The sequence below is a fragment of the Sceloporus occidentalis genome, unplaced genomic scaffold (genome assembly GCF_023333645.1).
Source record: "Sceloporus occidentalis isolate IW3139 unplaced genomic scaffold, rSceOcc1.0.p SCAF_3, whole genome shotgun sequence".
NCBI classification, from domain to species: domain Eukaryota; kingdom Metazoa; phylum Chordata; class Lepidosauria; order Squamata; family Phrynosomatidae; genus Sceloporus; species Sceloporus occidentalis.
Window position 1 is genome coordinate 103,750,673 of NW_028316983.1, and position 12,773 is coordinate 103,763,445.

The following is a 12,773-nucleotide window of genomic DNA, read 5'->3' on the forward strand; positions in this document are numbered from 1 at the left end:
TAACTAGCACATGAAAATTTAATATCCTTGACTTTATCTTTTTAAATGAAGGTGCCTACTGAATGCAAAGCATATCAACATCCTGAACATGTTGTTCACACTGTCTTCATAATGACCTTGCTAAGAATTAGTGTAATACATACATGACTTACCCATATAAAAGTAGCAATGTAACAAATGCAGGAAGGTTGGTGGGTGAGATATAGGCTTTCTTTTTGAAACCAATGAATATTGCCACTACCAGGCCAGCACTCACAGTATAATTCAACTAAGATGGTGGGAGAGAAGAGGAAGAGAGAAGGAAAGCCCATTTTTAAAATCCTGAAGTCACTTTGAACTAAAATCTGTACCTGTTTTTCCAGTATTTCCCAGCAATATAGTAATTTTACAGTGCAGTATTCAAGGGAATCTGCTGGCATTGCTATCAGAGAAGTCCAAGTACTTCACTAAACTAGAAATCCCAAGATTCCATAAAATGGAAACATGACAATTTAAATTCCACAAACTGCTGCAACAGTGTGGTTTAAATACACTCATAGTCATACTTAGAAAATGCTCACTAAAATACAATTTAAGATAGCCATGACTAATTGTCTCATTTATTTCAATAGATCTTATCTGATGGATTCACTTGAAAGGTCTGATTCAGGGTAAGCCAGCTTCATATGTTCAGTATATCTATGTAAAGGACATACAAACAATGTTTTGAAAGGATGATTATACCATTTCAATACAGAACATGTGACATACACATTGGGATTTGTTTTAATGCTTGCAAAATTTTGAGGAAACAGCTAGAGCAAGCTATTATGGCAAGGCTTTACAACAGTACTTGACAGGACTTGTATGATCCCTGTCCAATGTATCGAACCTATGTCCCTACCAGAGCTTGAGGAAATTACTTTTTTAGACTACAACTCCCAGAAAGTCCCAGCCAATTGGCTAATTGGTTAAGGGGATTCTGGGAGTTGCAGTCCAAACAGGAACTTTTCCAAGCTCTGGTCTCTACAAGAAATATAGGAAGCTACCTTATACTGAGCCACACATTGGGTCCACATAGCTTAATATTGTGTACACTGTCTGGCAGAGGTTTCCCAAGACTCACCACTCCTACCTGAAGATGACAGGGGCTGAGGCAGGGACCTTCTGCATCCACAGCAGGTGAACTACCACTGACCAATGACCCTCCCCTATATTTTATTAGCTCACTTGCAAAAATTACTCACTATGTCCCAAAGGAAACTGGTGAACCAATAAACAAAAGGGCTCACACCACTGACAAACTGAAGATGCTTGGCTTTTGTCACACGTTCTTGAATTAGAAACAAAACAAAGCTTGCTGGGATGAACGACATGGCAAAAATCACACAGATGGAAACAACAGCATCTACTGAAGTGGTCAATCTGAAATGGAGGAAAAAAAGTTTAGGGACAGCCAATGAGCATTTTATGTAGAGCAGGGGTCCCAACCTGGGATGCCTGGATGCCCAAGGGGTACGAGATGAAAATTCAGGGGGTGTGACAAAGGGTGGTTTTTGTCCTCTCCCTGTGTGCCCTGAGAAGTGGTAGCATGTGGTTGTACTGCATAAATAGTCTTTAGTATATAAAAGAAGATAATTTTACAATTTACAGTATTTACAATATTTTCTGAATAAGTTAGAATTTAATTGCTCAATTTAGATTGGCACTTTATACACTAAGTTAAAAGCTTATTTTTTTAAAGTTCAGTTTGTTCACTCGCAGAATTATATGTTCAATTTGTGGTTTAGAAATTAGAATTTTTAATCTTCAAATGTGATATTAGTTTTAAAGGGTGTGGGAACATTAATCAAACATTTCCTATAAGTGCGGGGCATAAAAAAGGATGGGAACCACAGATCTAGAGGAACAATTTCAGCAGAAATAGAAGCTAATCTTTGGGAAGGCTTGATTTGCCATGTTTGATGTGTTTTAGTTTGAGGAGCTAGCTATAATTTCAGATCAATCATGGACTGAAGTGCATTTCCAGAATAGGAAATAATGAATTCCAGCATTCCCAACAGAAGATGGCACAACGTCAGCAACTGCAATATCTTATGAAATATTATTTTTTCTTGATACTGTTTGTTTGTTTGCTGCTGTTGTGATGCTGGTCATGTGCCTTCAAGTCATTTCTGACTTATGGTGACCCTAAGATGAATCCATCATAGGGTTTCCATTGCAAGATTTGTTCAGAGGGAGTTTGCTATTGTCTTACTTTGAGTGTGAGAGAGTGAATTGCCCAAGTGGGTTTCCATGGTTGAACAGGGATTTGAACCCTGGGCTCCAAGAGTCCTAGGTCTAACACTCAAACCATTACACCATGTAGGCTCGATAATATTATTAATATTTGCATATTAGAGCTCAAAGTAACCACTGTAAATTGGAATGTGTAAGTGTAACGAAAAGTGTAAGATCTCACTCATAGCAGATTAGTTCCATTGATTTTGATAGAAGCTAAGTGCAATTAATCATTCTGTATTCATCCATATATTCCTTTCACTGCTGTTTGCCTTTTTTACGATTAGAGACCGCTTAATGATGACTTTAATGTGAGGTTCAAACTACATGTTACATTAAGTTCTTAGCACTGGACACTTTCGTTAGTAAAAGGAGTGGCAAGGAACAGAGAAGGGATTTATGGTAACTCTTTTTTTCACATCCTTTTATGCTGTGAATGATCCCCTCCCATTGTTATCTGCTCTGAAGACAAGCAAATAGCAGCTCGTGTGTGTGTGTGTGTGTGTGTGTTCAATAGAGAGGTAAATGTTAAATTCTCATCCTCTGCACTCTCAGTCCAATCCCCCCCACCCTCTCTTGGAAAAGGCAGCAGTTGCTTTCCAAAAACTGAGTGGCTATTGGGGGTTTTCCTTCTATTTTTGCAAGGCATCTTTGTATTCTGTTCACAACTATAGCTAAATAGAAGGACACGTTATCTGCTCAGAGTAACTGGGGATTAACTTGCTTTTTGCACTAATCCTAGGCTAAGGTAGGGATGTCCAATGTGTGGCCACCAGATTGTGGTGGGTGAGACTGTTGAGAGTTGAATTCCAGCAACCTCTGAAGTTAGAAGTTTTTTAGCTTGCTTATGGGTGTGTTCCCTCTTTCCACTCCACTCTGCCCAGACCAGCCCAAAAATGACGGAGGCAAATAGAACAGGTAATATGTGTTACTTACACTGTGACCTCAGAGAGCTGCTCCTTGGTAAGGTTCAGTGGGTGGTTGATAGCTGTTATGCCATATTCTTCAGGATCTTTGCCTTGCTTCAGATTGGCTCTCAGGATTGCATTGCTGGCTATGTTGAGAAAACTGACCATAGCATGCCAGCCTTTGTTGTTAAACCACACCTGCAAGAAGAAGAGAGGACATTCAAGTCAAAGGGGTTTGAATATAAGCGATTTTCCATTTCACGGGGGGTTCCGGAATGAATCCCCTGCAACAATGAAGGGGCAATTGTACCTTTATGTTGTCTTCAGTTTCCATGTATTTAAGAAAGTTTGACATTTCCTTAGAGACAGCCATTGTTGCTTCACCCTACATAACAGAAAGTAAACAAATATTAAATATTTATACATATTTCAGTGCTACAGACATGAACAAAGATGCTTAAATTTGTTCAGACCACTAGGGGATTGAGTGGGAAATAGGACAAGCAACAATCCTTACTTACCCCTGTTATGTTCATCATTTGACCAAGATCTCTCAGGACATTAACAATTTGTTCTCCAGTGACATGAAGGACTGGGAGCTTTCCTCCAACAGAAATTCCTCCATATCTAAACACAAGAGCAAAAGATCATCACAGGAGCCCGCCTGCATCTCTCTTTTTTTTAACAATTATTTTTATTGATTTTCAAATCTTTATAAAACAGTAAAATATTACAGTGCAATTAAGGAAGTGATAAAAGGAAAATGGAAGATACAAGAACAAATAAAACAATAACCACAAGGTGTGATGTTGTTCAATGATCATTGGTCTGCAGGGTTTCACCAGTGTGACCCATCCAATGCGTTAAGTTGTAAAGTGTCCTTCCAAAAGTTGTTGTGAGAATCTGGATGCTGGAGGTGGTGTGAAGGATCATTTACATAGTCAATGAAAAGCATCCAGTCCTCATAAAACATGTCATGCTTTGAATGACCATTACAAAGTCTCATTGTGTTGGAAAGTTTTTCCATTAATCAATCACACATTCCATACCCTTTCCTACCAATCTTCAATAGACAAATTCCCATGCTTCCAACATTTGGCCACCTCCAATCTTGCAGCCATGATAAAAAAAATGATCAGCTTGCTATGTTTAAATGTGGCATTTCTGTTGACAAATACTGAAAGTAGAATCAATGCAGGACAAAAATATAAAGTCTGGTGTGTGATACAGGAGATCTGGTGTAGAACAAGGCGCCAGAACTCCTGTACCTTGGGGCATTCAACCCACATGTGAATATAGGAGCCTGGTTCCTTGCACCCTTTCCAGAAGCCTGTTGGGAGGCTCCGTACCATTACAACCTATATAAAGTTTTTAGAAAGTTTTTCTTTGTGGATGCTGATCTGGATTTAAATGGGGTCGAGGACCAAATACGTGTCCATGTGAATTCCGGTATTGATAACTTCAATTCCGATTGCCAGAATGAATGGACAGACTGGCCCTTTCCGTATATGAATTCCAGCAAGTGACTGTATATACATGCCGCAATTCCCATAGTCTGGGCTGTAGGGTTTTTTTTTAACAAAAGGTCTCATATTGTGTGAGTGGCTGTAAAAATTGCCCTGTTAAACCTAGGCTCGATATGAAAGAGGTGAGTTGGTGCATTTGGAACCAGATTGGAAGGACATCTTTAGCATATCAAGAGATTTAGGTTTTCTGTTTGCAAATAAATCAACAATATAATAAATGTACCCCTGCTTCCATGTTCTATCAGGGAGGAACTGACCAGCTCTTGGAAAGTTTGGGTGTAAGAAAAAAGGTTTCAAAGGAGAAGGATCAGGAGCAAGGGCATGCCTCCATTTATTTCAAATTGTGAGAGAATTATGAAGAAAGGGATTGACACCTGCTTTGAGCTTGTGTTTTGTGGTCTGATTGTGGAGGGGGAAAAAACTTCCATTGAACTTATTTTGCCAAGTTCCAAGCTAACCCATTTCATGGATTCATCATCCTTGATCAACTGTACAATTTGGCTTAACTGGAAGGCATGGAAGGCAAGTTAATTGCTGACTGCCATTTTGTAAGTCTGGAAGCAGAGGGGTTCAACGGGATGTTTTAAAATAGGAATAACCAGCAGGAAGCAAGAACATTTTGACTAGAGCAATTCGGCCTAGAATGGAAAGTTTTAGTGATTTCCATACTTTCAATTTTTGTGACATCCACTTGGTAAATAGGTTGTAATTCCTGGGTATAAGTTGCTGAGTGTCTTTAGTTATGATTATTCCCAGATAAGTAAAATCTGATGGACTAATGCATAAATTCAGGAGGCATTACCAGTGTTGATGTTGGTGTGATCATCAAGATCATCATGGTAGATTTGTCAAAATTAATTCAGAAATCTGAAAATTTGCCAAACACTTCAAATGACTCTTTCAATGGGGGAAATTATGTTTCTAAGTTGGTCAGAAAAATTAACACGTCATCTGTGTAAAGGGCAGAACTGTGATGTTGGCCATTAATATTGAAACCAGTTATGTTGGTTTGGGATCTGATAAGATTTGCTAGGGTTTCAATAATTAGGGCAAATAGGAGGGGTGACAGTGGACACCCTTGTCTAGTTCCCCTAGTGAGGGTAAAAGGTGTAGACTCATACCCATTAACTAAAACTGTTGCCTCTGAGCTGTAACAGATATGGCACAATGGTTCAATACATCTGTGGCCAAAATTCATTTTGTTCAATATACTAAAAAGATATGGCCATTCCATTCGGTCGAAGGCTTTTAAGGCACTGAGTGACAGGAGAGCCAATGGTGTTTTTGATTGTTTAACGTGGTGTAGAATGTGTGATACTCTGTGGACCGGGTCTGCCAGTCACCTGCCTGGCATGAAGCCCACCTAGTCAGGCCTGCATCTCTTTTTAAATAGATGATCAACATGGTAAAATATCCCTTAAGAATAAAAGTATTACTAAATGAAAGAAGGTAGACATCTACCATAAGAGCTTGAAAACATTACTTTTTTTTGTACCTCAACTGCCAGAACCTGCTGTGATGACTTGCTATGATGCTTGGCAGACACTGGTAACTGAAGGACAAAACTGTAAGTTTTCCAAGCTACTACTCTACTCAAATTATATTCATTTCCTCACGTGTTCTCAACAGTGTATTTAAACTAAACAAATGTTGCCTTCAAACCAGCTATACATAGTCCATCACATGCAGATAGTGCTTAATTAGTTGTATTATGCTTTCTGCTATTCATTTAAAAGCAAATCTCATCTTCAAAATTCAACAGAGAATATACAAGATGTAAGTTTCCTACCTTTGCTCATTTACCCAATATTTGCTCTTTAAACTGCAACAGAAAAATTAATATATTAGTAATATCATACAATATTCTTTAATTTTCCACATTAATTTAGGGATCTGTCAGACACAACATTCAGTGTAATAGAATCAACCACCTCCAGATTTAATTGCCATGTTTTGCCGAGATTGATTTCAACACAAAACCAATGTAGGTTCATGGAGAAGAGTTTAGGATTGCACTGTCATCTGTATTTTAGATTTCTTTTTGGTCTGCACAGATGTTATGAGCCTGCATGCTTCATAGCAGAGATGGAGAATGTGTGGCCTTCCAGATGTTGATGGACTGTAACTCCCAGAATCCATTAGCATTAGCCAGGCTGGGTAAAGAGAGTGTGGTGTCTATTTGCAGCAGGAGCTGGTGGGGACAGTACTCAGGACCACAACAGAAAAAGTTACTGTTTAATTTAAAAAAATTAGCAAAGCTACTGTGGCTTCATTACACTTATTTGTGAACAACATTTAGGCCTGTTACAGACAGCCAAAATAAAGCTGCTTCGAGTCACAGTGGAGGTATGGTGTTTCAATGATGCATGCATCCTAAGAGTCCAGAAGCCACACCAAAGCCACGCTCCAGTCCTTAGGGCTGGAGCATGGCTTTGGTGCGACTTCTGGACTCTTAGGACGCATGCATCATTGAAACACCATACCTCCACTGTGACTCGAAGCAGCTTTATTTTGGCTGTCTGTAACAGGCCATAGTAACCTTTCCTAATCCAATCCTTTGTACCCACCTCATTGTACAATTAATTGGGTTATTGGTAGTGTTTATATAGCACAATTGTTTTGCTAAGTTTACTAATAAATGGAGAGCTGAATAGTGGACATGCTATTCAGAATTCTTAGACCCTCTATTAGGAATTCTCAGTCTAGTTAAATGATTAAACAGCTTTGTAGATTTTGTAGGTTTGACAGTCTATACATAGGGAGACACTGTACCAACCTGCTTCTTATGAGGGTGGGATATGTTTTCACCAGGAAATCAGAAATATTTCGATGAGTGAGATCCTGAAGAATTTCTGTGCTACGCTGAACTCTCTGAAAGGAAAAATAAACAGTCATTACATTCTTGACAATTAGAATTTGGCAGTTCAGAGTAGCAGGGGAAGGAAGAGGCCCTGCAGCAAAGTTTTCCAGTTTTGATTACATTGAGAAATTGCTGTGCTCCTGAAATCAGAGAGCTTGCCCTGCCTCCACTTGGGGAGTTTCAAGAGAAACTGCTGCTCTTTTTTCTGTGTCTTGGTCTCAAATCACAAAAAATAACAGTGATGTAAAATCCTAAACCAAGCTAGTTTCACTGAAGGCTGCCAAAAGATTTGTAAGCTTTTGGTAAGCTTCACCTCCTATGAATGCAAGTGACACTCAAAGCTCAAGACATTCTCTCCTGGCTGAGAAATGGATAAGAAACCTTTGTAATTTAAGAGAAAATCAGACAAGAGACAACTCAGTGGCTAGCAAATGAATAAATAAAGAAATAATGGCTTATGACGAATCTTAATGTAGTTGTAAACTTAACCACTGTGTGGCAACATTGTCCTCCATTAGGAGAAATAGGACACAGTTCTGGACTTGGTTCATTTGAAAGAATGTGCATATGTGCCTTCAAGTCACCTGTGACTGACTTATGGTGACCCCATGAATTCCATAGGGTTTTTTAAAGTCAAAGCAAGGAATCCTCAGAGGTGATTTTGCCAGTTTCTTCCTCTGAAATATAGCCAGAAATATAGTTGGTGGCCTCCCATCCAAGTAATAACCAGGTCTGACCCTGCCTAGCTTCCAAGGTAGATGGGATCTAGTGCCTTTATTCAGGCCTCAATTGAAATAATAAAAGGTTACAAATAATGCAACAAACAAGCTATCCATTTAGAAATAATTTTCAACACATTCCTGTTTCCCAGAAAAGGAGATAATGAATCCATGCCCAACATGATCATGATATAATTCCTTTTCCTTAGAATCAAAGAATTGTAGAGTTGGAAGAGACCACAAGGGCCATCCAGTCCAACCCCCTGCCATGCAGGAAATCACAATCAAAGCATCCCCGACAGATGGCCATCCAGCCTCTGCTTGAAGACCTCCAAGGAAGGAGACTCCACTACACTCCGGGGGAGTTTGTTCCAATGTCGAACAGCCCTTACTGTCAAGAAGTTCCTCCATGTTGAGGTGGAATCTCTTTTCCTGCAGTTCATTGTTCTGGGTCCTAGTCTATGGAGCAGCAGAAAACAAGCTTGCTCCTTCCTAAATATGACATCCCTTCAAATATTTAAACAGGGCTATCATATCACCTCTTAACCTTCTCTTCTCCAGGCTAAACATCCCCAGCTCCCTAAGTCGTTCCTCGTAGGGCATGGTTTTCACCATTTTAGTTACTCTCCTTTGGACATGCTCCAGTTTCTCAATGTCCTTTTTTAATTGTGGTGCCCAGAACTGCACACAATATTCCAGGTGGGGACTGACCAGAGCAGAATATAGTGGCACTATGACTTCCCTTGATCTAGACACTATACTTCTATTGATGCAGCCTAAAATCGCATTGGCCTTGTTAGCTGCCGCATTGCATTGTTGACTCATGTTCAACTTATGGTCTACTTGGACTCCTAGATCCCTTTCACATATAGTGTCATTCAGCCAGGTGTCCTCCATCCTATATCTGTGCTTTTCCTTTTTCCATCCTAAGTGCAGTACCTTACACTTCTCTGTGTTGAATTTCATTTTGTTAGCTATGGCCCAGTTTTCTAGTCTGTTCAGGTCATTTTGAATCTTGATCCTGTCATCTGGGGTTTTAAATATTTCTTGTTTTAGAGGTGTATGTTTTGCTTGATTTTATTGTTAACTGAGTCCCTTGAGTACCATTGAGCTGCGGTGAGTGGACGAGTATTGCTTTTAAATGAAATAAGTACAAGGTATTACATTTAATTGCAAAATTTGGGTTTTTAAAATTACATGGGGATTTTTTCAGATGTATAATTTAAATCTTCATCCCATTTTACCACCCAAGTGAGACTAGCCGCAGTACTTCAGACTGGTGAATTGAAGTCAACCAGTACCTGCGGGGGAGGAAATCCTCCAGCTCCTAAGGGGCACTCGGGCAGCATCGTGAGTTTCCTCCTAGTGCTGCATTTGCAAGAGGGTGAGGGGTTTTCAGTACTCCAGGTTTTGGTTCGTAAGAGGGCAGAGACATTATAAGGAACAGCTGGTGTCTTCCAGGCCATTGAAGTGTTCATACAAGGATAGTTTCTGTACAGGAGACAAAGAACACATGGAATTTTAAAATCAGTGTCAGGATCAAGCATGCTATATGAAATTACTACAAACCACTCTGTTTGTATATCTCATCTTTATGACAGTTTGCTATTGTGTGCCTTCAAGGTTTCTAACTTATGGTGATGCTAAGGTGAATCTATCATGGGGGTTTCTTGGCAAAATTTGTTCAGAGGGGTTTGCCTTTGCTTTTCTCTGAGGCTGAGAGAGAGTGATTTGTTCAAGGTCACCCAATGAGTTTCCATGGCTGAGCGAGGATTTGAACCCTGGTTTTCAGAGTTGTAGTCCTACTGTATCACACTGGCTATCTTCATAACAATTAAAAAGAATGATTCCAAACACAAACAAAATCAGTTACCGTAGACCTATCAGGTATTCATACTTAAAGACTATATAATGTTGAGCCTACCTAAATTACTCATTTCACTCTTGTTCATCCCCCCAACCTCTACTGAAGTATAATGGGAAAAACAACTGGTGAAGTGTTCACATATTCTCCTCTGGGAAATCTACAGGCTCATCACAAAAGGGCTATTTGCTGTGATTATGATTATTTATCTAGACTAGTCAGCAGGCACAGCTGGTTGGTTTTAAGATCCCAGGCTCCCCATATCCTAAGACTTGGCCCTTCCTCTCTTTCTATTTCACATACAGGTTGAGTATCTCTTATCTGGAAGTCTGGAATCCAAAATACTCCAAAATACAAAATTGTCCACATGGGTGGCTGAGATAGTGACATCTTTGCTTTCTGATGGTTCAGTGTCCACAAACTTTGTTTCATGCACAAAATTATTAAAAATATTATGTATAGAATTATCTTCAGACTGTGCGTATAAGGTGTAACAAAACATAAATGAATTTCATTTTTAGGCTTGGGTCCCATCTCCAAGATATCTCATTATGTATATGCAAATATTCCAAAATGGTGGTCTGAGGCATTTTGGATAAAGGAGACTCAACCTGTATTCATCATTGCTATATTAACTGTATCGTACCACTGTTGCTTTCTACCCAGCCTTCAAATGGCTATTCACTTTGGAGAGCTACTCACTTCCTAGTGATTCCTGTCATATTTTGGACAAATAAAAACAACAGGATTTTTTGTATCTGTTACAGCACTGTTGTTCCTGCAGAAAATCAAACAGTGGAAAGGGCTGCCACCACTTTTAATCCCTGCAGATCGGAATTCTGTGGACCAGAAACAATAGAGAGAAACACAGTTCCCACAGCATGAAAGAAAATCAAAGGAGTGAAGGAACTGAGGGAGAGAAAAGTAGAAAATAAAGATTTAAGATTCAGCCTTATAATATTTACCTGGGAGTAAGTTGCAGTGAATTCAATGGGACCTAGTAGGCAGGCACAGGGTTGCATTGTAAATTTATCATAGGCAACATAATCATGAATTTAATTTCCTAGATTCCTCCCCCCTCAGTTGTAAACTATCCCTTGTTTTAAAGAAGGAAAGGAGGGCAGATGGGAGGGTCTGTTTTACCTTCTGAATATAACTAAGCACGTCTAAGAATAAAATCAGACATTAAGGTGAATATATATTCCCCTATGATTAACCGAGGGCCAGCATAGTGCAGTGGTTTGAGTGTTGGACTACAACTATGGAGACCAGGGTTCAAATCCTTGCTCAGCCACGGAAACTCACTAGGTGACCTCGGGTAAGTCACACTCTCTCAGCCTCATAGAAAGGAACAGTCAAAACACCGCTGAATAAATTGTGCCAAGAAAACCCCACGATAGGTTCACCTTAGGGTCCTCGTAAGTTGGAAACAACTTGAAGGCACACAACAACAAAGATAATTAACCTGCTTTTCTTCCTTCACTTGCAGAAAACAGTGCCAGAGAGTACATCAATACTCAGAAATATAAAGTAGCCCAAGTTTATCTTCTAATAAGCAACCACAAAGTAAAAAACGATAAATACACAGGTGAGGAAAAATTGCATGTTATGACAGACAGACATCTGTCAACCTTGGCAGGCACCTCTGCCACAAATGTGCTAAATATACCACCGAGTTTGACTATAATTCCCATTTGGTCAGTATTAATTGGTTTGGGTTAAGTACATGTCTAATTCACCACTCAACATGCAAAGCTTTTAATTGCTTAATGATAGGTAGACTGCATTTATGGACAGAGGATAAGTATTGTCCTCAAAATAGATAAAATGACTATTTGAAAATAAATGGTCTACATATACATTCCTACAGGTTATAACACAGATTACAAAATCCTATTTGGCTGTGTATGTGCTGCTTTTTTCTCTATACATATTCCTATACATACTGTATAAAATAATAATAAATGAAAAAATATATATTAAAAAAAGTCTTCTGGCATTGTTAAGACTAATAGATACATTTCAGCATAAGGTTTTATGGATTACATTCACTTCCTCTGATGCATGGAGCATAATATAAATGCTGCATGTTCATGTGCACATTGTACATGTTATGGTGTGGGACTGCAGCCAAATTGGATGCAGACAATTAAAATTATGCTATTAATTTTACAATTTCCAATTAAACAATTAACATAAACACTAAATTGGGCAGCTAGCATGATAACCATCCATTATTCAGGAAAAGGCTGCTCAGAAATTTATCACCTCCTAAGCAGTAAAACAATGAATAAATGTTTGTTTGGTTCTGTTGTGCTAAAACCAAAATGTATTTTTCAAAAGTGAAGACTTATAAAAAATTAACCACACTCAAAACTATTGAAGTCTATTACAGTACTATTCTCTGATGTGGTTTGTTCTTAATGTGAGTGTACTATTTCTTAATTACTACCATCCTTACATGAGGGTGGCTGGATTATCATGTATTGTAAAATGTGGAAAATGAAAACAATCCACATTAAGGTTTAGTCATACATAGAATAGACAGGTTGAAATCAATGAAACCAGTTAGCTAGTTAGTTGTGTGTACATCTTCAAGTCAGCTGTTAACTTATGGTGAACTTAAGAATTTCATAG

At 38.9% G+C, this 12,773-nt stretch overlaps 1 protein-coding gene across 5 annotated transcripts in view; it reads right to left on the reverse strand.

Annotated features, from left to right (window-relative positions):
* The window catches only part of ABCA4 (ATP binding cassette subfamily A member 4), a 120,960-nt gene that overhangs the window by 13,148 nt on the left and 95,039 nt on the right, over positions 1-12,773 (reverse strand). For all 5 annotated transcript variants that reach the window (XM_089515697.1, XM_089515699.1, XM_089515700.1 and 2 more), the window contains 8 exons: positions 9,574-9,763; positions 7,470-7,564; positions 6,483-6,515; positions 3,689-3,794; positions 3,478-3,552; positions 3,196-3,365; positions 1,227-1,404; positions 153-268 (listed from right to left, as the gene is read on the reverse strand). In XM_089515697.1, the coding sequence (XP_089371823.1) occupies positions 153-268; positions 1,227-1,404; positions 3,196-3,365; positions 3,478-3,552; positions 3,689-3,794; positions 6,483-6,515; positions 7,470-7,564; positions 9,574-9,763 (963 nt within the window). The remainder of the gene's footprint in view (positions 1-152; positions 269-1,226; positions 1,405-3,195; positions 3,366-3,477; positions 3,553-3,688; positions 3,795-6,482; positions 6,516-7,469; positions 7,565-9,573; positions 9,764-12,773) is intronic.